The sequence below is a fragment of the Staurois parvus genome, unplaced genomic scaffold (genome assembly GCF_062004578.1).
Source record: "Staurois parvus isolate SC_StPar_1 unplaced genomic scaffold, SC_StPar_1.0 ptg000091l, whole genome shotgun sequence".
NCBI classification, from domain to species: Eukaryota; Metazoa; Chordata; class Amphibia; order Anura; family Ranidae; genus Staurois; species Staurois parvus.
In genome coordinates, this window is record NW_028317887.1 from 4,765,364 (window position 1) to 4,791,858 (window position 26,495).

The 26,495-nt window shown below is 41.1% G+C and overlaps 2 protein-coding genes across 6 annotated transcripts in view; one reads left to right on the top strand and one right to left on the bottom strand.

The window, feature by feature from the left end:
• Positions 1 to 25,267, bottom strand: DNAJA1 (DnaJ heat shock protein family (Hsp40) member A1). Its single transcript, XM_089670577.1, has 9 exons — positions 25,114 to 25,267; positions 12,720 to 12,894; positions 10,608 to 10,788; positions 10,416 to 10,520; positions 9,095 to 9,322; positions 7,956 to 8,070; positions 6,034 to 6,149; positions 5,809 to 5,909; positions 1 to 884 (listed from the first exon to the last, which is right to left on the bottom strand). The coding sequence occupies exons 2-9, from the start codon at positions 12,849 to 12,851 to the stop codon at positions 657 to 659; spliced, it is 1,206 nt and encodes a 401-aa protein (XP_089526703.1). The 5' UTR covers positions 12,852 to 12,894; positions 25,114 to 25,267; the 3' UTR covers positions 1 to 656.
• APTX (aprataxin) overlaps positions 1 to 26,495 on the top strand; it is an 88,018-nt gene that overhangs the window by 32,091 nt on the left and 29,432 nt on the right. For 2 of the 5 annotated variants that reach the window (XM_089670582.1, XM_089670581.1), the window contains exon 1: positions 24,672 to 25,420. The exons of 1 other annotated variant lie outside the window; for it this stretch is intronic. The gene's annotated coding sequence lies outside the window, so the exon portion shown is untranslated. Of the gene's footprint in view, positions 1 to 24,671; positions 25,441 to 26,495 lie in introns of those variants that run through there. 2 more of the 5 variants (XM_089670579.1, XM_089670578.1) reach the window with 2 other exon arrangements.

A 26,495-nucleotide genomic window follows, 5' to 3' on the forward strand; every position in this document is an offset into this window, starting at 1 on the left:
TTTTAATTTATCAGGTAGACCTTTATTAAATACAGTGCAACATGACTATGTTCACACTCACTTGCAAGGGTGAAACTTCTTAAGCATGTACATATTCGTCACCAAGTGTAAATGTTAGTGAACAAAAACCAGTAATGATAAATTAAGACTGTACAAGACAGGAAATTAAGGGCATAAAAATGGACTGAACACATATACATCAACTGAAAACTTGTCTACTACATCTGTAAACTGGGCATTGATTTTACTGACCAGATACTCAAGTCCTCTGAAGCCAATTGTAAAAGTACAAGTGAAAAGTTAAAGGACATCAACAAAAGCTCAAATTATTTGTAGACAGGGTAAATAGAGTAGCAAAAATGAACTTTTCAGTATGAGGCTGTGGAAGTTTAAAACTTCTCAGGATCATTTTTATTGATACACATTTGACCAGATAGTAAAACATGAAGAATGTAAAACTGAGTGTCAGCTTTTATAAAACAAAGATTGATTCAATAAATTTCACAACAGAAGAAGCCTAGACTTCATTGCTCTACAATGTTTTCTAGGCATCTTCAAAAAAGTAAATGCGGCACAAAGTGGCCCTCAAGCCAAAGAATGCATTGCATTTTGTTTGTTTATTTCCCACATCAAGTTATCTGGAGCATCAACAAAAATTAAGATGTCTGGCACTGTACTCCACCTCTTGGGTGGCCATCATCATCATCGTCATCATGATAGGCCTCGCCATTGTAATGCGAACGCCTCTGTTGAGATGGATCAAAGTCCACGAGCTCAGCTTGCTCCATATCTTCAGTCTCTTCGATGGCTTTTCTTGCAGGTAGGAGGCATTCAAGCATTGGTAGCTTATCTGGTGAAATGAACCCACTGGATGGAAAATTGACCTAGAAAGTAAGAGCATAGTATTGCACAAGTTCAGATCTGGTAAATGAAACTTTACCTGTGACTGTTAAAATTCACATGATCCACCAAGCTTTAGGCACAAAGGCACACCAAATCTCCTATGCACTTTGATTTATGCACAAATGTGCTTATTTCTATAAGCAATCAAGTGGTCCATGAAGTGTGCGCCCGCTGTCCCCTTTTATCATTTCGTTCATACAATGCAAATCTTTCTTCATAAATTTATGCCAAAATGTATTCTATTCTGCTACATTAATTTGGTATAAAATAACCCAAACCAGTGTATATTATTTAGTCTGTAAGAAAACTTAAGTTCGCAATATCTGAAACTCGATCAATCCTGATGTACCGATGGCCGATCTAATTTCTTGAGGCACAAAAATGTCAGGACAGTAGAAATATCACTAATCAGCCCCTTTTGGAAAGTAGACTATTCAATGTATTTAGTAAGGGGTATGAAGAGTTTTTTTTACATTGTAAATGTTTGAAAATGGGAGGGGGTTTTGTGACCAGAGCAATATAGTGCTACCTTAGCAACAATGTACAACTCTGGGGAAGTGATCAGGATTTTTCTTTCCACTGTTATAAACAACCATTTTACTGAATGAAATAGATTCAGTGTGTGTTGTTGCGATTTAGCTGTGATTTGCCCCAGCCACTCAGATGGTACAGATGGGCTGTGATTAGCCCTGTGTATCAGGTGACTATTTACACCAAGCAACACAATAGTACACAATGAATGGAATGAATGAAAGCCATCCATTGTGTATAATTGTCATGTGATCTACTCTGATTGGTCACGATTATCACATGCTACCGGCAGTGGCCCGGTATGGAAATCTGTCATCGGCTGTGTCTGGTGGACCCTGTGATGACAAATCTTGCTGCAGTGCATCATGTGGGGCCAGCGCGAGGCGCATTCTGGGGAGTAAGTTATATAGATGTCCACCCAGAACAGCAAATGTCCCATCCGGAGTTTTTCTACAAGCAGGGGCAGGAAGCAGTTAAGTGTACCCTTCATGTTGTACCCTAACTAAATAAAAGTCTATTTCTCTATCAGGACTTTTTCCTCCTGCTGGTGATCCTTCTAGGAGGAAGAAGCTCCCAATTCCTCTAGACAGCGGTTCAGAGAGACCTCATTTTGAATACTGTGGTCAGGTCTGGAAACCTCACTCACAACCTCACAAAACGAAAAAAAAAAAAAAAAAAAAAAAATATTAATCTGTTAATTGGCCTCCCATAGTCAGGGGTCTGAACCATACACTTGAGGGTGTAAAGGATGGACAAAAAAAATTGTGAATTGAAATTTTTATAAACAGGAGAGGTTTTAAGGGTTCGGATTGCCTTTTCAGCTTTAGGGTTAACAAGCTGAAGGTTAAGAATGAGAAATAGTATGTACCGGTACGTCTCCCATTCTCTCTGCTCGACTAATCACACATGCAAACTGCTGGGCACTGTACTATAGAGAAGAGTGGGGAAAAAAAAAAAAAAATCAAGGCACACATTTGTTACTAGAGCAGTGCAGTGTCACTACTGTGACATTGTTCTGGTTAGTGTTTAGAGACCATGTATGCTGGCATACTGTTCCTGAACACTGTCCAGTAAAGTACACTTGAATGGGCCACGCTTGGCAGGCAATAATGCTACTGCCGAACGCTACAGTCTCAGCTAAAGAGTGGTTGAGGGAGTGGTAAAAACGTGGCTTAATTGTGGGGTTTTTATCTATGACCCCTTCCATAACCGCAAGTGTAAATAAGCCCTTACATACTCAATACAACAGACAGTGTCCTTTAAAGTATAACTAAAAGGCACATTTTTTTCTTTTTAATTTTGGATAGAGAGGTGATGGATTAGAACACGTGTCAGTTTTCATTGAGGTCTGTGCCCCTCCGTTAAAGGAGCTTCACCCTCTTAATTGGTCCTGTTTATTGTTAAAAGTGAAAGTAAAATCAAATTCCAAATTTTGCTTTGTCCCCAGAATAGTAATAGGAGGGGAAATCTTCCAATGAGGACACTAGTTCTGGTGACCTGGCGGTCCCAAAGGAATTCCCTTAATTTCCAAGGAATTCCCTTAATTTCCAAGGATTTCCTCTAACTTCCTGTTTTGGCTATGGGACAGGGAAATCTCTGCAAAGTGACACAGGTTGATAACCGCTGCCAGATTGTGTGTGGTTTGTTTTGTTGTTTCCTTTTGACCATCTTTCTTTGCTATATTCAAAAATGGGGAAAAAAAAAAAAAAAAGTTTTGCCTATAGTTTCTATTTTAACTCTGTATCAATGCGTACCTTGTGCAAGTGCTGGGTTAACATGCACGGGGATGCACAGGTGTTCTGTGGATCCCTGTGCATGCAGTCCGATTCACATCTTTTGGGGACACAGTCACTGCTCCTAATCTGACATCTGTGCGGGTGCAAGGCCTGAACACAGACAGTGAGCGAGTTCGGGGACATGCACCTACACGAATGTCAAGCTGGGTTCTCTGGGATGAGTTTCTGATCACCACATGGTCTTGTTCACATGGGATGCATCAATGCGCACCCTGTGCAAGGGCAGTTTACCCACATGGGGATGCACAGGCATTTCCTGCATGACAATTCAGACAGTCTCACTGACATATATTAGGATGCAATAGTTGCAAGGACACAGCTGCTGCTCCCAATCTGACATCCATGCAAGGATACGCACAGACAGTGTGACCAGCCAATTAGCGTGTCTGTTCACCATCACACTAATAAAAATGTCTACAGACCAATGTAGCCAGCAACATTGCTCCTGATCACCGCCACACCAGTGAATGTCATCAGAGCCAGTTCAGCTACCAGTGTCCCTGATCTTTGCCTCACCAGTGCAGTGTTGATTGCAGCCTGTACTGACCCTGGCCAATTTATGGACCACATTTCTGCCTGTATATTGACCTGAACATAACTACATGCCTGAGCAAAACCAGTTCCAGCCACTTCCTGCACAAAACTACACTGGAACCACATGAACACGGCATTCCTGTGGCATCTATGTATCAGTAAGTTAGACTTGTTTGAATTATAAGAACAAATATTGCTATAGGAGACACTACACTATATACAGCTATATTCTCTGACCACTTGTACAGAGGTGACCAATACACTACAGTGTTTTTGATAAAATTGGCAGATTTTTTTGATATATAGAATTGAATAGAACACTGAGTCTCACACATGTGGTATCCTTATGCTCAGGAGTAGCAGAATGTGTTTTGTGGTATAGTTCTAGGTATGCCTATGCACTGTGAAAGAAATAGCTTATCGAAGAAAAAACAAAAAAACACCACACTAATTTTAAAATTTACTTTCCACATTTTCCAAAAGATTCACCATGCTACTTAACCACTTGCCTACCAGGCACCCCCCCCTTCCTGCCCAGGCTAATTTTCTGTTTTCAGTGCTGTTGCACTTTGAATGACAATTGCGCAGTCATGCAACACTGTACCCATATGAAATAGAGCTTTCTTTTGGTGGCATGTAATTGCCACTGGGGTATTTATTTTTTGCACTATAAACAAAAAAAAAAAAAAAAAAAAGTCTGTTTCCATTATAAAATTTTGCAAACAAGCAATTTTTCTCCTTTGCTGATGTGTGTTGATGAGGCTGCACTGATGGGAATTGATGAAGAAGCACTGATTATGCATTGATATGCAGCAATTATAGGTGGCACCGATTATCAGTGCAGATCTCCTCTGTCACATTTGCCGGATATCGGCAGTACTTTCCTCTCGCTGTCATAGCGCAAGTAAAGTGCTGCTGATAATCAGCAACTATTTAACTTTGTGATCTGCTGTGTCACTGGACACCGCTGATCATGTGGTAAAAGGCTGCTGTGACTGACCTTTTACCTTGTTATGCGATCAGCTGTGTCTGTAGGTCACAGTGTTCACCAACAGCGCCGGGTGCAATCGCGCTGTAGCAGTCTTTCGGCTATAGCGTGGTTGGCAAGCAGTTAAAGTGATTCTAAAGTCTTATCTTTAAAGATGAAATAACAAACATGTCATGCTTACCTGCTGTGTACAGTAATTTTGCACACAGCAGCCCAGATCCTCCTTCTCAGGTCCCCCGCCTGTGCTCTTGGTTCCTCCCTCCTATTAGGTGCATCCCCTGCAAGCAGCTTGCTATGGGGTCACCCAAGCATGTGCAATCCCCAGCTACGGCTCGTCCTTGCCCCCTCTCTCTCTCATTGGCTCACTGGCTGCAACTGACAGCAGCAGGAGCCAATGCTGTCCAAGAATAATCGAGATTCCATTACACAATCGCTGGATGAAGGGGGGGATTAGGCGATAATGCTTGAAGGTAAAGAAAAAAAACCCAACACAAAAACAAACATTGAGCCTTTACAACCACTTAAGACCTTGTAGCATTTTCTTACCAAAATGTGGTCATTTTGTTGGTTTTTTTTTAGTTTGTGGGCATTACAGAAACCCATTCACTTGTAGGCGTCAAAGAGACCTTGGTTGGCCAGTAAACTGTCTACCCTTGGAATATAAACTGACCATTTAATTTAAAGGAAAATCCTTAAAGTAGTACTATAAGAAATCCCCCCCATTTTGAATAAAGGGGGAGGTTTACCTCAACTTCCTGTCCCCTAGCCAAAAACAGGAAGTGATGAAATTCCTACAACTGAAGTGACTCCCTTGGGGCCTCCACATCACCAGAACTAGTGTCCTCATTAGTAGATTTCCATTCTCTTTTTTTTTTTTTTAAGGACAATCAAAAATGGGGGATTGTTTACTTTCATATGATAATGGTAAACAGGACAGAGGGTGAATCTCCCTAACGGGGGGCACAGACAGCCCTAATACCTAACAGGTATTCTAATCCATCCCACTCCATTCAAAACTAAAACGGTTTGCTTTTAGGTATACTTGAATGCACCTACCTGGAATTCAACTATAAGGCGACCCTTTTCATATGGTCGGCGGTAGAAGGGCATTCCTTCATTTAGCACACATTTAATGTCTCCATGTTTGACTATTTGGCCTGCAAGCCAAAAAAACAAGAGAAAAAAAAAAAAAAACACACACAATTAAATGTGATGTAGTCTATAAAGCTGTAAATGGTCATAAAAACACAACTAGAATGCTAATGCTCACAGCATACTTACCAGGATGAGATGTAATAATAATGGTCCTATTGTCCAAAGTTACAATAGGTTTCTGAAATCCACACAGAGCCTCTACAAGCTCTATTTCCATGTGCATTAACAGATCATCTCCTCTTCTACAATGCAGAGCAAAATTAAAATTAAACCAGAAAGCAATTAAGTGAAAAACAAAACACCCCACGAACACAAAAACTCAATGTGGTGAGTGCACAATACATTGAAGTTTAAGTAGAATTCCTGCCCAACACTGGGTTAAAAATGTAAATGGTTTCATCCCCTTCCTACTACCTACGCTGCAAAAATCTGCAACACCAGCTCCCATGTCAAGTCAGCAGCAGCAGGCAACAACATCAGCTGCAACATGGGAGCCATAAGTAACATCATGGCTCCCGGAATTCCCAGCCATTGTCAAGTACTCCTCCCCCCCTGGAGTCACAGCTCACTGATGGATGATCACATGACCAGACTGAGGTAAAAATAGGTTAAGTATGCACATTTCTTCTCACAAATTAAGCAGCATAGGTAGCAGGAGTTGGAGGGGGTCGTAAGCCTCAGATATGAACAAAGCATATCACTCTATAGTGTGTGTGTTTTTATTTTTTTTAACTCCTAGAAGCTATTAGCTTGTGGGTTTTTTTTTCCCACCAAAAAAAAAAAAATATTAACAGCTCTTTTTCTATGCTGCCTGGCTCCCCCTGCTACCTGCATGATTAACCTCTGACACGTTTACCTGATACCAAGAGAAAGAACAAAAAAAAAAAAAAAAAAAAAAAAAAAAAAAAAAAGTAACCAGGAAGGAAGAACCAACATACAGCCTGTGATTGACAGCCTCAGCTCTGTGAAATGGGGCATGTCCCTTTCCTCCAATGAGCCCTAACTTCAGCTACCAACCTCTTGCTTTCTGAAAGCTCAGACAAGCTGTATACAAATTCTACACTTTGCATGTGCATTTTAATTCAATTCTATATGCTTATAAGTGTAGGGCATGCAATCCACTCTTTCGTATTTCTGCAATAAAGGATATTTCTTTCCTACAGCAGTAGGAATCTCAGAACCAAAAAGTGTAATCTAATCGCAGCTTGCCATCTGGATGTGGTGGCTGCATTAGTTTGTTCTATGCCTCCCCCTCAGGTTTTTTACCTGCTGATCTGGCCAGTAAAACACCTCCTGTATTATAAAGCCCCCACTCTGGATGAATGAGCACAGAGAGCACCTTTGGACAGCAGCATTGTCAGTCTTGGGGGATAGGAGTGTTAGATGTACAAACAGATTTAACTACACTAACAAAAGCCAACTCCAGCTAATACTTTATAAGCAATTACAACAGTTTTTACCTTTTGGGATAAAAGGTTTTACATAAATAAAAGCAGACTGTAAGCACGCCTACCCATGGTAAATTTGTCTCTTTCAAATAAAGCTTAGAAAAGTAATGTAGTCATCACATCTAAGAATTGGTAAGCTGTAATATAATGAAGGCTTGCTTATGGGTTTAATACTGCTTTAAGAGCTTTTATCAGCCTGAATGGGCTGTCAAACATGTACTTCATAGCATATTTCTCTGCTGTATGGTCATCAAGTTTACACCCTAAATCATGTGCACTCTCCTACCAATACACGTGCCCCATAGATCACAGCAGGATGTGCAGGATTAAGGAATGCAGGGAAATTTAGTCTCAGGATAGGACACTACATACAGGTTACCAGGAGAGTAGCATTGCCCCCTCCCTGCAGGTATTCAGTAATGTAGTGTATAGTGAGGCTTGAACAGATCATGTGACCACTTACTGTTAATTTGGGAACTGGAGGTCAGTTTTAAACAGAACCCCCCCCCCCAAACAAAAACAAACACTTAGGCTTTTAGGTTTTAGACATGTAAAGAAAAATCTCAATCGGATCATATAGGTTAACAGCCAGTGTTTTACCTAGTAAATATTGCATGATCCTTCTGGTCAAGTACAATAATAATATCACCTGGCTCCAGACCAGGTTCTTGGTCTCCTTCACCAGAAAATGTGATTTTCTGACCGTCCTTCATTCCTGTAGTAATGAAAAAACATAGTACAGATGACAGTTACAAGATTTTCCCAGCATAAAAAATATTTCTGACCTAAACTGATATGTATAGTCAAAACATAGCACAAGTCTGATAATAGGACTTTTGAAATCCCTGTAAAATCCTTTTTAGAGTCCCTTATGGGAAAAAAAAAAAAAAGGGGGGGGGCAGGACACAAAGTATTAGCTATTGCGTTATACTGCTGCCTATAGTCAAGCCTAATCATCATCTTGGTGAAAAAGCAAAAGGATCCCTGCAGGAAAACGCAGCCAACTTTGATACACTGGAAGCCCAAGAAATGGCAATCAAAAGACTAAGATTTAATAAGAAATGTCTGAATGGTTCGAAAAAGTCAGTAAACCGAGAAGATAAAAGTTAAGATCCCATCAGGGATGGTGGCAATAGGCCAAAAGTTAGGGTAACTAAAGCCCACAAAAGAAATATTCTAAAGAGACATCCATCACACAACACTAGCTAAAAACTGAGGTCAAGATTAAATGGGAGGGGTTATACCTGGGTGGGCATTCCTGCCTTTTTTTAGCCTCTGTTCATTGACCAGAAAGTGGCAGCATAGTGCAAGGCAGAAGCTCTATTGTAGTAACTGGTTAATCCCAGCACCGAAAAGCCAATGTATCAAAAGATGCCAGTACAAATTATTTTGGTAAAATGACATCAAAGTTTAAAATGCATTCTTTAAAATGGCTTGTGACTGCATGGTGTCACTGGATATTTTATCCAAATTTATTTTAGGCTGAAATGTGACAGGTAATAAAAAACATCTGCAGGTATCCTAAAGAAAGCAGCGTTATGCAAATGTATTAAACTTTTTTTTTTTTTTTTACAAAAAAGGAAAGCTTGCACAATGGTACATGACCAATTTTAGTTACGTACGGTTGCCTCTTTCTGGCATTACTCAAAACATAAATAGTTCTCATGGGAAGCAGTTATACTTGTGCTCAATTTCACAAAACTAGTTTCTGTTGGAAAGCACTTATCAAATTCACCAACCTTTGTCAATGTGAACTTCAAGAATCTTTTTCTCTCTGACAATCTTTCGCCCATTGCAACTCTTGCACCGGTCTTTTGGATTAATCCTTTCCCCTTGTCCTTGGCACTCTGGGCATACAGACTGGATCTGCTGAACCATTCCAGGTCCTATTTGATGGATCCTGATCTGCATACCACTACCTCTGCAGTTTGGACAGCACTCCACAGCTCCCTTTCTGCCACCACGGCCTAAATAAAAGAAACATTTACAAACATTATGAACTGGGTGGGAGTGGAGTTAAGGATTTAAAAAGACTGCCCTAAAAAACAACAAAAAACACATTATAATGATGTACAAAGCACAAATGCTATTTAGTGGACTTGAAAATGCTGGGGAATCAAGCAGCTGGCTTAAATACACCCATGCTTGTGCACAGCTTTACAACTGCAATAACAGAAGCTGAAAGCAATAATATTAATTCTCATTCTCTCAGCCTGCATGTCCCATACAGCAAGGAACTAATCTCTCCCATATTTTATAGATCTCTTCACCTTCCAGCCTTCCTCCAAATACACTTCTACATGCAATAATGGGAGCTAGAGTTGCCCTTTACAACCTGGCAAATATGGTCTCAAGCATCCAAGAACTCCATCTGCACTTTTTGTACACAGAAACCTTACCTCTTTCATCCCCACTATGCTAATGCTCATATACTCTCTGTAATCATTTGTTTTTCTGTGTTACAATAACTATATGAGGTTACCTGGCTATTATTCCTATTGTGTGTTGTTTCTGAGCTGAGCCATGTAACATGCTTTAAAGTGTGCATTCCTCCTTGCTTAGGATGCACTGAATAACTGCAATCTTTTCCACCTAATATATAACAGATTTTTCCTTCTATGTTCAGACAATATCTTAAGTTTAAAAAAAACCCACACAACTCACTATACCTGCCAATTCATAGCCATTGGCCCACATTTTATTTTTGTTATGGCACAATGTTCCCGTTTTCCCTGAGACCCAGCTATGCACTTGCTATATTCTACAGACACACCTGATGTATTTTATGGTAATCCAAATATAACATAACATTTATGGAAAACACTTGACATTTAGAAGTTGTCAACAAACCTGACAGTGTGTCTCCATGTATGAAACTGCTTTTAGGGTGAGCAAGTGATTCATTTTTATCAATATTATAGCAGTCACAAGATTCTGCCTTCCAGGTACAACTATAAGTGAAATTTCATGGTCTTTTTAAAATTCTTATTTGCTATAGCAAGGTTCTTGCATTTTAACTTTTTTTTTTTTTTTTTTTTTTTTTTTTTAACATCCACATACCTTCACATTTGTCACATATGGTATTCTTTTGCAGAGCCAATTTTCTTGTTGCTCCATTGTATAGATCTTCCAATGAAACAGATAGCTGATGGACTACATTTTTACCTGGAAAATAATGCAACTTCAGCATACAACTTAACACCATTGGCTTCATTCATTTACCATAATTAAAAATTCATGCACACCAATTACCTCTTCTCTCTCTCTGCATTCTTCCTCCTCCTCCAAAGAACATGTCAAAAATATCCATAGGTGAACCAAATCCACTTCCTCCCATGCCTCCTTCTTTAATAGCCTGTTCTCCACCTTTGTCATACAAGTCCCTTTTCTTTGCATCAGAAAGTACTTCATATGCTTGTGAAATCTGTTTGAACTGTGAAGAAAAAAGAAAAAAAAAAAAATGGGAATGTTCATAGTTCTGTTACATGTCCCAACACTTAAATTGCTGGTGAAAACCTCAGGAAGCAGATACAGTTGCTTGGAAGACAGTTAGGGACGTATAATGAAGCAGTGAATCTTTTGCACCTGAAAGATTCAACTGTAATGAATGTTCGCTGAGCATGTGTTTTGAATGACTGATGGTTTCACCACCAGAGAATGTTTGGTGAAAGTTACACTGCTTTATAACTAAACCCTTTTTAAAAAGTGCATCTAAAACCAAAAAGATTTTATATTGCAGCTCACCTGCCCTTAGATATGTTGTCTGCATCAATTTTATTTTTTTCCAAGCTAGCCTACCTTTTATTTCCACTTTGTGTCTGCCAGGAAAATACTTCCATGTCCTAGGGTGAGAACCCTTGCTTTATGTACCATCTTCTGAAGCAGCAGGGTTATCCCCCTAGAAAAGTAAGTGTGCCAACACTACAGAACACATCATAGGTGGAGATGTTATGTAGCCTTAGTACACTTCCTTACGATATTGTTTCAGACAAACAACACTGCAGAAGACAAAGGACAGCACTGCATTTCTTGCAGGATCAACAGGTATTTTTTTCCCCCTCCACTTAATGACTGCCCGATTGCAATGTACTGCGGAACGGTGGCCCGTACAGGCACAGCAACATATCTGTACGTCTCTTGCCTCTTCCAGGTACAGCGAACATGCGCCACTGCCTGCCGACTCCCGCTGTGATAAGACACAGCGGAGTTTTTCTGCAGGTCTTGGCCAAAAGATTCATGCCCGGGACCTGCTAATCAGCTGTGTCCAATCACAGCCCACAGTGCTGTATTGACAAACACAGGGCTCTGTACAGAGGGAACAATCAGACAAAGAAGGCAGAAGGAACAAAGATTTTTTTTTTTTCCATAGAAAGCAGCTCATAATACACATTAACACTTGTTAAGCACGCAGTTAACCCCTTGATTACCTGAGATGTTAACCCCTTCCCAGCCAGTGTCATTAGCACAGTGACAGCATATAGTATTACTGATGACTGTTGTCAGTATCAGTGTCCACCAGGTGTCAGATTGCCTTCTGCAGTATTACATTCCCACTAAATCGCTGATCACCGCCATTACTAGTATAAAAAATTTCAGTATCTATACACTCTAGATACTAGACGCTATAACTTCACGCAAACCAAACACTAATTGGTATTTTTTTTACCAGACATGTAGAATACATTTTTGGCCTGAACTTATGAAGAAATAATTAGTGTTTTTTTTATTTTGATATGTTTTAATAGCAGAAAGTAATTTTTTTTATTTTTAATGTTTGGCCTTTTTTCGTTTATATAATAAAAAAAAAACAAAAAAACAAAAAAAAAACACCACCACCACAAACAGTGGTGATCAAATACCAAAAGAAAGCTCTATTTGTGTGAAAAAAAAAATTATATAAAATTTGTTTGGGTACAGTATTGTATGACTGCGCAATTACCACTTAAAGTAGCACAGTACTGAATAGCAAACAAAATGGCCGGTCACAAAGTATGTAAAACCTTCCCGGATTTGTATGACAAAATGTTCTGAATAAAATTAGTTAAACCAAGAAAGCAAATGAAAATTACAAAGTTAGAGCTTGCACATAGCTTTAAAAAAAAAAAAAAAAAAAAAAAAAAAAAAAAAACTTGCGCAGGCTGAACACCAAGCTGTGGTCCAAAATTTTACTTGTCTTGATATATGGAGCCATCAATTAGCAACAAGGTGTCCTATTTTTCATTGTACTACTTAAAAAAAAAATAATAAAAAAGTGTAACCCTACCACTTTATCCTGTGACAGTGCCGTATTAGGAAACCGTGGCTAAATCTGAATATGCATTGTACAAAGGAACAGAAAAGCACTTCTGCGTCACATAAATTTACCTTTTCACCTTCATTGGGGTTCTTATCTGGGTGATACTTCAGTGCAAGCTTTCTGTAGGCTTTTTTCAGTTCATCTGGTGTGGCATTGGGTTTAACACCCAATATATCATAGTATCCAGTTTCCACCACCATTTTTCAAAGTGCAAACAGGAGCAACAGTTTCTTCAATACACACCTTTAAAAAAAAAAGTTAAAAACATCACAATATATGACAAAATGAGCTAAAGGGTTTGTGAAGACACATTATTATATATGGGAAAAAAAATAAATTATACACACACACACACATATATATATATATATATATATACATATACACACACACACACACACACACACACACCGCCCTATCTGTCCCGCCGATCACTGCCGCAGATGTCAGTCGCCGGGTCACAGCCGGTATTTACCGGCTGTTTCCTGGCAATTGGCGGCAAACAGTGACAGACAGCACAGCTGCAGTAGCTGTGCTGTCTGTCACTTCCCTGACAGCTCAAGGACCAGCTGATAGAGAAAAAAGAGTTTTTCTCTCTCTCAATCAGCCTTGTCCCATCCAGCACCCCCCCCCCCCCTAGTAAAACACTCCTCACTCAGATAACCCTTCCCTGCAAAATAAAGTTAACCCCTTCCTCCCCAGTGCCATTAGTACAGTGTCAGCGTTTTTTTTTTTGCACTGATCACTGTATTAGTGTTTTTGGGGATGTCAGTGACCCCAAGTCAGTACCCCCCCAATGTCAGAATGTCCGCCGCAGTCCCGCCATAAGTCACTGATCGCCACCATAATTAGTATAAAAAAAAAAAAAATCCCAGTATCTTTCCCGCCATTTGTAAACACTATAACTTTCACGTAAACCAATTAATTTACACATATTGGTTTTTTTTTTTAGCAAAGACATGTCGCAGAATGCATTTTGGCAGAAATTTATGACTAAATTTGATTTTTGCATTTTTTTTACTGGACATGTTTTATAGCAAAAAGTCCAAAATATTGTTTTTTTCCCCTCAAAATTGTCAGCCTTTTTTTATAGCGCAAAAAATAAAAACCGCACAGGCAATCAAATACCACCAAAAGAAAGCTCAATATGTGGGGAAAAAAGGGATGTAAATTTCATTTATGTACCATATTGCATGACCGCGCAATTGTCCGTTAAACTAGCGCAGCGCTGTATAGCAGAAAAATGGTGTAAATTGCAGTATTTATACCATAGTTTGTACACGCTATAACTTCCACACAAAGCAATCAATATACACTCATTGTATTTTGCTCCATGTTTTTGGTAAAAAAAAATCCCATTTTGGCCTATATTTATAACCAACTTTGAGTTTACTATATATTTTTTATAGCTGAAAGTAAAAAATATTGTTTTTCTTCAAAATTTTTGGCTTTTTTTGTTTATAGCGTGAAAAATAAAAAAGCGCACAGGTGATCAAATTACACCGAAAGAAAGCTCTATTTATGTGAAAAAAGGACGTAAATTTTGTTTGGGTGCAGCATTGCATGACCGCGCAATTATCAGTTGAATTAGTGCAGCGCCGAGTAGCAAAAAGAGGCCTGGTCATTAAGGGGGGTAAATCCTCTGGAGGTCAAATGGTTAAATGATAGAGACAGAATATCAACCAAAACATCCAGGGACAAAAAAAAACAAAAAACCACGATACAAATAATAGAAATTGAGTTGAAGTTCTGTGAGTATAATAAATATCTGATCCCCCATTAACCAACAATAATTCTAACTCCCACAGACTGGCTATGTGGTACACAGATTAGTCCAGTCAGTTTAAGAATGTGCTCCCAACGACAACTTGTTATGTGTATAAAACCGTGTTTCTCAACTTTTTTTCAGTCAAGGCACCCTTTAAAATTATGGACAGTCTTGAGGCACCCCATTCTAAAATTGGGTGCCTCAAGACTGTCCATAATTTTAAAACCGTACCCATTCTAAAATGTGAAAAACAGGGTAATCATGAGAAAAAGTGAGGGATCAGTCTAGAACATGGGAGAAGCTTGTGAATGATTTCAAGGCAACTGGGATCACAGTCACCAAACAAGCCATTGGCAACACAATACGTTATCATGGATTGAAATCCTGCAGCGCCCGCAAGGTCCACCTCCTCAAGAAGGCACATGTACAGACCCGTCTGAAGTTCACCAATGAAAATTTAAATGATTCAGAGGAGGATTGGGAGAAAGTGCTGTGGTCAGACGAGACCAAAATTGAACTCTTTGGGATTAAAGAGATTCTAAAAGGTTAATTTTTTAAAAAAAAAATAAAAACAACATGTCTATACTTACTGGCTGTGCACAGAGCAGCCTGGATGCTCCTCTTCTCAGGTCCACCACAGGCTCTCCTGTCTGTCGGGTGCCCCCACAGCAAGCAGCTTGCTATGGGAGCACCCACTGTCTCCAGCTTACTGTCTTAACCAATGAGGTGACAGAGACCCAGGGCAGCTGAGAATGTCATTCACATCGCTGGATTGCGATGATGCTTAGGCAAGTATTGAGGAGCTGGGGGAGCTGCTGCACACAAGGTTTTTATTCTATGCATGAAGGTAAAAAACCTTCAGCCTTTACAACTACTAACTCGGCTCGCCATGTTCGGAGTAAGAAAACAGCTAACTATGACCCTAGAGAACACCATCCCTACAGTCAAGCACGGAGGTGGAAACATTATGCTTTGGGGCTGTTTCTCTGCTAAAGGTACAGGCGGCTTTGCCAATTTGAGGGGCTAATGGATGGGGCCCATATACTAGAAAATCTTGGATGAGAACCTTCTTCTCTCAGACAGAAAATTGAAGATGAGTCTTCCAGCATGACAATGACCCAAAACATACCTCCAAGGCAACAAAGGAGTGTCAAGAAGAAGCACATTAAAGTCATGGAGTGGCCTAGCCAGTCTCCAGACCTCAATCTTATAGAAAATGTATGGAGGGAGTCAAAACTTTGAATTGCCAAGCAACAGCCAAGACAACTCAACGATTTAGAGAGGATCTGTACAGAAGAGTAGACCAAAATCCTTCCTGAGATGTGAGCAAACCTGGTAACCAACTACAAGAAACATCTGGTCTTGCCAACAAGGGTTTCTCCACCAAGTATCTATCAAACCATGTTTTGCTTGGGGATCAAATAATTGTATTACTCACTGAACTGCAATTCAATTTTTAACATTTGTATCATGTGCTTTTTCTGGATTTTTGGTTGATATTCTGCCTCTCATTTAAAATACACCTATGAAAAATTATAGGCCCTTCATTTCTTTGTAAGTGGGCAAACATACAAAATCTACAGGGGATCAAAATTCATTTTCCACACTGTGTGTGTAAATATATATCGGGTAAAATAAATATTGAGCGCATCGCCATTTTTCTCAGTAAATATATTTCTATACAATAATACATTTTGTCAGATTGGATACTTTAAACCACAGATTGTGTTCTGTGAATCTGTTCCTGCAATTGCTGTGTTAACTTATATTTTCAGTGTCTCAGCCAGAAATCTTCCATAACAATGACGTAGTAATTGTCATAGCTAAAAAAGAAAAAAAAAGAAAACAAAAAAAAACCCACACTCAGTTGAAATTTGTTTTTAAATATTCTGGATTTCCAAGCATTTAACAGGGTAGTTCAGCTTTAAGTGCATGACAGGTTTATTTTAAAAGGATAAGTTCACTTAAAAATAAATCAATAATAAATGCTCAGTATCTGCAGGAAAGAAAAAAAAATACTATTTTTTTGGAGCCTGGAAAGCATTTCACCAGCGATCAGCAGATAGCTGACGCCATGCAGAACTCCTGCAAACCTGTCAGTGTATATTGTGTGCTTGTACAGGCAAGCAGATACATTCTTACCAGGAAGAATCAATGAACTACCACAGCACTCCACATTGCCGTGTTAGTTCATTAATAACTACACGTTGACAGCTGCAAAGGGGGTCGGCACATTTAGTTCATTCATTCACAGAACTTTGAATGAATGACGCAGTAGTGTAGGTGGAGCCCCGCTCAGTCACACTGTTTTCAAAAAGTGACAGCTAGTATGGGGAACTTCTCCCCATACTGCTGTCACAGGGAGAGAGGGCAGCAGTTGCAGGCTGCAGCAGTGGGAACAGGTTACTTGTTCCACTCTAAAAATAGGAGGAACACATAACATGTTCCCAAAGGTGAACTTATCCTTTAAGCTTTCATATATATCTAAACCAAAGCAGATAAACCTACACAATTCCAGTTTACAAATCTTCTTAGATGTGGTTGACTGTTGCTATACCATCTACCAGTCCTGACAACTCTAGAGTGGCTTGCAGTGCTATAAGGTATGTCTACTCTTCTGCTTTGAGGCAACAAGCAAGGTCCTCCAATTGCTTCTGTAATGAACTGTATTGTAATTGTGCTGTCCCCCTTATATTGCAAAGAGCTATGTAAACTGTAGGTACTATATAAATCTGATATACTAATAATAATATACAGTCACAGTATAAAGTTTCATGCATTAATGTGTATCTAATGCTTAAGATTTAAAGCCATATTCATTTCCACCTTGTATTTCAATTGGGTTTAGCCTGCTCCTTTTAATCTGAAGATCTGAAATTTGTAAAGTTACTTTCTGAAGATCCCCACACATTTACTTCCTTGAATTCTGTGACTCCTAATCTATGCCCTGTGAGTAGGCACTGCTGTGTCACACATTTCACAAAGCCTAGCCTCTGAACTACAGAGGTGGTGAGAGGAGTTTCGGTAGGCAGAGTCAATATAATGATCACTGCTTGCAGGCCCCAAGGTACCATGTGATACATAGTCCTTAGAAATTGAAAGTTAAAACAGCAGAGGAGAAGCTGCAAAGCATGCATGGAATCCAGGACGTTGTGGAAAGAGATGGCCAGCAGACAGGCAGAACTACCAGGGCACTGTTGAGCACTCTGGTAGTCCACTGATTCTTCCTGTCAGAGTGTAACTGCCTGGCTGTATCAGAGGCACACAGATAAACAGGCAGCCTGCAGGACTGTGGGTGCAATGCTTTTCGGACACAGCAGATCACCGATCCACGGAAAGAGCCGAAGATGTCGGCTCGGTCATGTGATCAGCTGTGTCCAATCACAGCTGATCACATGTAAACAGGGAAATGTAGCTTATCGGCATTTCTCTCCTCTCGAGCTGTCACGCTGACAGCTCGAGACGAGAGCCAGTAATCGGCATTCTGCGGAGGGGACATGTACACTGATCATCAGAGCACTGATGATCAGTGTGCTCTGATGATCAGTGTGGCCTCATCAGTGCCAGCTGTCAGTGCCCATCTGAGCTGCCTTTCAGTGTCACCCATCAATCCCAAGCAGTGCCACCTATCAATGATGCCTGTCAATGCCCATCAGTGCCACCTACCAGTGCCTCCTCATTAGTGCCCATCAGTGCAGCCTATCAGTGCCCATCACTGCAGCCTCATTAGCGCACATCAGTGAAGGTGAAAAATCAATTATTTACAAAATGTTATAACAAAAACTAAGAAAAAATGTTTTTCAAAATTTTCAGTGGTCTTTGGTTTAAGAAAAAATAAAAAACCCAGAGTTGATTAAATACCACCAAAATAAAGTTCTGTCACGAAAAAAATGATAAAAATTTCATATGGGTACAGTGTTGCATGACCGCGCAATTGTCATACACACACACTACTTTTTTCAGTACATTGTGGCTGAAACCACCGCAATGCAATGGTGCGAAACGGGCACACAAGAGACACGGCAATTCACCTTGTCCTGTGGTGGGTCTGCGCTGGAATGACTGCCAAGCGCAGTCCCACTGCATCTGGTGTGAATGGACCCTTATGGCCCAATTCACCCAGATCCTGGTGCACTTCCCAGCAGATTTGGCCAATTAGCCCACAGCCATAGCGGGCGCTGCATCATCACATGCAGTGATATAGCTGACTACTTCTGAGTCAGTCCTCTCTCTACCCAACAAGATTATCCTTAGGCTGCTAGGCAGTCCCAGTCTTCTGCAATTTCCCCAGACATAAACAACCACTTTGACCAACTGAAGTAACAAACTATTTTAGAACGTTCCTAGAGTTGCAAAGACCTTCTCACTGTATCTGCTCTAGGTTTTCCTCTATGGGAATCTGAAACATCCCAACATAACCTAAAAACCTCCCAATTACGTACTAGACTTTTTCCCATATGGAAGGTATTTTTGACATACAGTGGTCTACCTCCAACATAATTTTCCTCCTGCTTTTCCTCCTGTACCACTATCCCCTCCCTCCTAGATTGTAAGCTCCAAGGAGCAGGGCCCTCATGTATCGCACTGTATTGTTATTGTACTGTCTCATGTATTGTCTCCCTTTGTAATGTACAGCGCTGAGCAAACTGTTGGTGCTTTATAAATACTGTATAATAATATAATAACAGTGGATCCATCATAGCTCACATTAACAGTGAAACCACTAGGGTAATGGAAGGGCATTCCTGCACTCAAGGATCCTAACAAGGAATGAACTTCTACCAGCTACAGTGTAGGCAGCAATAGAAAAGTATGCCAATTCTCCCCTTTCATTTCCTAACTCTTGGGGTGTGAATTGATAACCCTTCTAAACTCCCTGGCCACCCACAAAGTCTAGGATAAGAGGCCTGTTAAACCCCTTTAGAAAACATTCATCAGCGTGAAAGGTATGCCTTCATTGTCTAAATTGGCATTAATCTCTGCAGATGGAACTGGTGGCAGTGCAAGTGAGGGACCCCTTGTGGTCAGTGTGCAGAGGAGAAGGCAGTGGAACAGCACCCACAAAATCATGCCCATCACTGTACACAGCACAGAGAACTACAGTGGTCTTCTAAATCCTCAGCAGCCAATCAGATATGGATATTTACCAATGTATGTTTGCAAAAACATTCCTGGAGTCCTGCTTTAAGCAGCACCTCCATGTTTGCAAACAGCAATATTGCACAGAGCAGCCGCTACATCCACTATTGCCCCAGCCATCAATCTTGCAACATCCCATGTGTAGTACTATTGTCAGTTAGAGACAACATAATTAGGTTAAAACTCTCTAAATCGGAAAACCTGAGGGTTTCAGACTGTCTTACTCATCCGCTATTCTTGCGTCACTTATGGGTGGGTGGCCGATCCAGGCATTGTCCGAATCAGCAATCCACCCCTAACCCCAATACATTTACTCCCATTTATAACAAACTCCCAAAGCAAGACAAGAATTGCTTCTAAAAGTGGCACTGTACAGTGAGTAGAAGTGACACCACTTCCTCAATTCTTCTCCAGGTACCCAGCTGTAGATGCAAGATATGATGTCACAGAATTTAACAGGTATTTTGTGCCTAAACACTAAACAGACAAGTCTTAATATGACAAAATTTGCAGATTTATTTTAAGCAGAAGACGTACTTGTATCTTTAAGCACATCATTAGCGTGTTGATAAAGGTTGGAAAGCAGAACCAGGGGAGGCAAAATATAGTGATTAAACTAACTTTAAAGCTGAATTCTAGGTATGGATTTTATAGCATGGACCAGATTGGACCAACGTAAGTATGCATATGCCATACCTGTGACATGCCTGTGGAAGCTGGAATCACTGCAGTTGTGATTACCAGTTTTGCACTCAGCTGCATAGTAACCACAGGTGAGGGGGAAGATGGGGTGTCATTCAAAGCCAGCAATGTGGGGCATTCTCCGACTGGACTAGGTGGAGAGGTGACACCACGATATTCACCAAGTCCAATCAGAGAACACCATGCATTCAATGCACACAAAAAAAAAAAAAAAAAAAAAAAAGTGTTTTGGGAGTGGTGTCTGTACTGTGCAAATTACAAATTACCACCTGTGGTTATTATACAACAAGGCAGCCACTTGGCATGGTACCCAGAAGACCACAGCAATCACTGTAGTAGCAACAATTACTACAGCAACTGTCAGTTTTCACAGGAATTCCACATGTATGGAATATGTATAGTTACATTGGACCAAGCATAACCAATATAAGGGCTCCTTCACACTTGACTTATTTCTAACTCTTGCCAAACGCCCCTATAGCATTTGACAGGTGGTAGACAGGCGTTTGGGAAGCGTTTTCTCAAACGCCTCAAAACTGCGCATAGGGCATTTGAGGAGCATTAAAAACACTTCCCAATCACCTGTCTACCGCCTGTCAAACGCCATAGGGGCCTTTGGCAAGAGTTAGAAATAAGTCAAGTGTGAACGAGCCCTTATATTGCCAAGCGTTAAAACCGCACCACTAACGCCTATAATGAAGTTAAAGGGTATTGGCACTCTGCAACCGCCTCACAAACACCTGCCAGGCCTTTGAGGAGCAGCACCATAGGCTTGAATGTGAGGCTTCAACTCCTCCTGACTCAACATGAGGTTTCAGTTTTCCCACGACGCTAACACTTCAGTTTGAACAGCACTGTGTGCTGCCATGTGCAGAATTTTCATAGGCGTTTGAGAAGCATTAAAAACACGCTTTCCAAACACCTGTCTGACGCCTTCTGACAAAGCTAGTGTGAATGTAGCCTAACGGTTTTAGAATCCACACATTGCTATTAATCAGCTACTAAGGGAAAGTAACTATTAACAGCTTCTCGTCCACCCTATAGCAGAAATACTGCTACAGGGTGGCACGGGTGTGCAAAATCACGTATATATGCGGCCTCGGCTGTCATTACCAGGTTCCGGCTGGTGATTACTCACCAGCACCCAGTGATTGCCGATGGATGAGAGAACTGTATGTAAATAAAACAGTTCTCACCGCTGTCAGCTCCTGCACACTGCTTTGTTTGGCTCTACATAGAGTTATACAAAGCAGTGTGCTTTCAGTTGAAAAGCACACACAGCACAATGTGAAACAGCACACTGTTAACCCTTTGATCACCCCAGGTGTTGACCCTTTCCTGCCTAGTGCCATTTGTACGGTGTCAGTGCTTTTTATTTGCACTGATCACTTTATTGTTATCACTGGGGATGTCAGTGACACCAAGTCAGTTCCCCCCCTTGTCAGAATTCCCGCCGATGTCCCGCTATAAGTCGCTGATCGCCGCCATTACTAGTAAACAAAAAAAAATTCCAGCATATATACCTCCATTTGTAAACGCTATAACTTTCACATACACCAAATTTACTCACATTGGAATTTTTCTTTTTAGGCAAAGACATAGCAGAATACATTTTCGCCAAAATTTATGACAAAATTTGATTTACATTTTTTGTTGGACATGTTTAATAGCAAAAAGTCAAAAATATTGTTTTTTTTTTCAAAATTGTCGGTCTTTTTTGTTCATAGCGCAAAAAATAATGCACAAGCGATCAAATTCCACCGTAAGAAAGCTCTATTTGTGGGGGAAAAAAATAAAAGGATGTAAATTTCATGTGGGTGCAACGTTGCATGACCACGCAATTGTCGGTTAAAGTAATACAGCACCGTACAGGGGTAAACGTTAGGCCCAAATTACACTGATTTGCAATAAAACACAGGGAAAATGTACATTTCCACCCATTTTATGCACATCTCAACATGCATTGATATGCATTTTAGTGCATGTTAAAATGCACTGCATTTTGCCAGATTTCCCGCGACATCACATCCTGTGAGCCACAAACTACAAAGCAAACTTTTTTTCTTACTTGCGGTGACCTGCGTTGTGTTAAAATGCATACACGTCAAGTCAACACAGCGTTGTAGTGTGAACAAAACACATACAAAGCAATTTTTTCTCTTTTTAGGTGTCGCTGGATTGCGTTAACGGCCGGTTCACAGCACAAAAACACACTTTAGATCAGTTCCGGATGCATTTCTGCATGCTCGGTTTTAACACGCTATTGATGTGTTCCAGGGCTTTTCTGGATGTGACACAGATGATTTTTTCCTGTACTGGGGTCCGGTGCGTTTTACCGTGTTCCAGTACAGTTTGGTGCAGGAAAAACGGAGTACATTCTACTTTTATTTCTGGAAGCGGAATGCACTGGAACTGCAAGCACTGGTGTTAACTATGCCATTGAAAACTATGTAACCTACGTTCTCTGCCCTTTGGACACAGAAAAAACAAAAAACAAAATGCATGAGAACGCGTGTGCTGTGAACACAACACCATCACACTAGTGTGAATGAGCCTGAAAGCAAAATTGGACAGTAAAATGGTAGTGTATGGCCAGCTTATAGCAAGGGTATTCAATTCTGGTCAAATCTGCACAGCTTGCTACTATATACAGACATCCCATACCTGCATACGCAGATTTTGGTAATGGTTATAAAATGCCTTAAAAGCAGGGGTCCTCAAACTACGGCCTGCCGAAGACATGTATCCGGGCCAGACGGAAAAAAAACAAAAACAAAACAAAACAAAACAAAAAAAACACGGCACCAGCTGCAAATAGGTAGGCTGCTCCCTGGGTCCTTGGCTGCGAGGACACAGCGAGCGGCAGCCTGTAAGCCCCCGATTTCACTTGCTGTAGCCAGAGGAGCAACAGGACAGGAAAGGAGGAGAGCACACAGGCACAGTGCATTGTGGTTTCAAGTGCGTTACAGTGTCCATTGCATTTTGTTGTCTAGTGCGTTACAGAGTACAGTGCATTGCGGTGTCCAGTGCATTTTAAATATTGTATTTTCCTGTTTTTTTTTGCACTACAAATATGATGTGTGCGGCGTGCATAGGAATTTGTTCATATTTTTCTCAAACTATAGTCAGGCCCCCCAACAGTGTGATGGTCCATGAACTGGCCCCCTGTTTAAAAAGTTTGAGGACCCCTGCTTTAAAGGATAAGTTCACCTTTGGTAACATGTTACATGTTCCACCTGTTTTTAGCATGGAACATGCTCTCATAGCTGCAACCGCACCCGCCGTTCCCCCCCAATAGTACAGGCAAAATTCTACCCGTGCTATCAGATTTGAAAACAGCATGGCCATACGGGGTGTCACCCACACGGCCGTGTCACTCAAAGAGTTCTGTGAAGGAGTGTTTACAAGCCCCGGCAGCCATAGCAGCAGTCGGCTTGTAGAGCACAATGGTAGTTCATTCACTCTTCCTGCCAGTATATCAGCTTGACTGTACATCCCATACGGCAAGCAGATATTCTGAGAGGTCTGAAGACCTGCATGGCATCAACAATCTACTAATTGCTGGTGCAATGCTTTCCAGGCTCCTTTGGACAAAAATAATAAAATGCACATTTTATTACCTGCAAAAAAATGTGCATTTATTATGTTTGTCCAAAAGGTGAACTTATCCTTTAAGCCCCCAGTCACATCAGGTGCGATTTGGCATGCATTTTGCATGCCAGGCGACTTTTAAATCATAGGCCAAGTCACACCACATTGTCCTCTATTAGAGCGGTCATATCGGTGTGGTTCCTCCTTGGTCAGAGCCACACCGATTTCTAAAGTAGTGCTAAAGTGGTGCGATTTGCATAGATATCTGCGTCAGATGTCTTGCAAATCGCAAGGAAATCGGCAGGTCACCCCATTTTAAAATCCTGCAACTTCACCGTGTCACACGATTTCAAAATCAGCTTTGATGACTAGTGTGATTTGCGAACTGAAAATCGCACCTAATGAAGGTCAGTGTCTTAGCATGTGCTATTTGCTGCACCGTGATTTCTAAAGTAGTTCTTGCATTACTTTTTCTGCAGTTTTGTTGTGATTTCACATACTTAGACTAATGGAAATCACACTGCAAACTGCAAGAAATCACTGAAAAGCTTCACAAGTAGCAATAAAGTGTTGAGAAATCATACACAAACTGCCATTTTACATTGCAGCGGTTTGCCCGGTGACTTTGGCACAATACCACAGTTTCTCATGTGGGCAAACCATTGAACTGGATGGGCTCAACAAAAAGCCATGTGTGATGTAGGTAAACCTGTTTGAGTCGTGTACTTTACACCACACAGGCCTGTAATCCTCTCTCCTGATGGTCAGGAGGCTCGAGATTCCCAGCAGTCGTCTGTCGCTGTGCATTGTGGGAGAGGAGTGCGGGGCCCAGCCACCATTGAGGGGACTGTGAGGAGGGGCCCTATGAACATAGGCTGAGCGCTTGCTGCTCTCCACATCCCCCCCTCTAACAAAGGTGTCCGCCTCTATCACCTCAGGGTGGCCCGCTCTGCCAGGCTCCAATACGCCGCTAACCTATGCGGTCACAGGGCCTCTGTAGGGACACACTGCGCGCTCCCGCTTCCTATTCACAGAACCACGGCTCCGGAACAAACGAAATTCAGGCTAAATATTCCGCTTTGACACGGTCGTCATACAACTCGGTGCAACGGAAATATTGCGGAAAGGTCACACACCGGCCGCCTGCGGGAACCAGGCGAACAACTCCAGGGCCACGAAGGCACTACGGACAACCGTTTACACTCACAAGCCCCACCGATATTACTTCATTAAAGAGTACCGTGTGCAGCTACAATACTCACCAAGTGAGGCCGCCGTTCCCGTGCTTTCTCCCTCACAGGCACCTTCTGGAAAGATCGAACGCAAAAGCCGCATCCGGGAGCTTATGCAAAAGAGGAGGCGTGGCCGCCCAGGACTGACGTTATTATTCAGGAACCGGTGTACATTTACTTCGCAGCGCACAGGAACCAGCTTGGAACGCAGCGTTGTGCGTGCTTAACGTCGGCGTGAGGGCGTTACGTCTACACGTGGCCGGCAGCTTGGCTAATGCGGTAGCGGGCTGAGTAAACTCTACTTTCCTAAGTGAACAGCTGGGGCGCTACACATCGGGTAAGAGCCCTCACATTAGGGTATGTAGTATGAAACTGGCAAAAGGAAATCTATCTATCTGTATAGCCTTTCTCAGGGTACTGTGTGTTGTATGAAGCCATTTGTGGCTCCTGTACATTCATTTAACAAGGTCCACGTACACCCTCATTGTAATAGGCCAAATTGTACTGGGAAGGAACGTTTTAACCACCTGAGGATTTCCCCCCCTTCATGAGCAGGCCATTTTTTGTATTACGGCGCTGTGTTACTTTGACAATTGTGCAGTCATGCAACCCTTCACCCAAATTAAATCTACTTCCTTTTTTCCCCAACAAATTGAGCTTTCTTTTGGTGGTATTTGATCACCTTTGCTTTTTTTATTTTTTGCTCTATTAAAAAAAGGCCGACGATTTTGAGAAAAAAAACAATATTTTTGACTATTTGCTATTAAACATGTCCAGTAAAAAAAATTTAAAATCAAATTTCAGCATAAATTTAGGCCAAAATGTATTCTGCGACATGTCTTTGCTAAAACAAATCTCAATATGTGTAAATTAATTGGTTTACGTGAAAGTTATACCATTTACTAATGGCGGTATAGATACTGGAATTTTTTTATTTATTTTTAGTAGTATGGCGGCGATCAGCGACTTATAGCGGGACTGCGGCGGGCATTCTGACACTGGGGGGAACTGACTTGGTGTCACTGACATCCCCAGTGACACCAACACAGTGATCAGTGCTAAAAAAAAAAAAAGCACTGACACTGTACTAATGGCACTGGGCAGGAAGGGGTAACATGAGGGGTGATCAAAGGGTTAACTGTGCTGGGAGTGTTTTACAGGGGGGCCATGTGTTGGTGGTTCACTGTAAGCACACTGCTCAAAAGAAATGCATGTCTAACAAATTATACACTGATTTGAATGTTCATGAGGGAAATAAGTATTTGATCCCCTTCACAAAACATGACTTAGTACTTGGTGGCAAATCCCTTGTTGGCAATCACAGAGGTCAGATGTTTCCTGTAGTTGGCCACCAGGCTTTTCCCATATCTCAGGAGGGATTTTGGCCCACTCCTCTTGGCAGATCCTTTGGT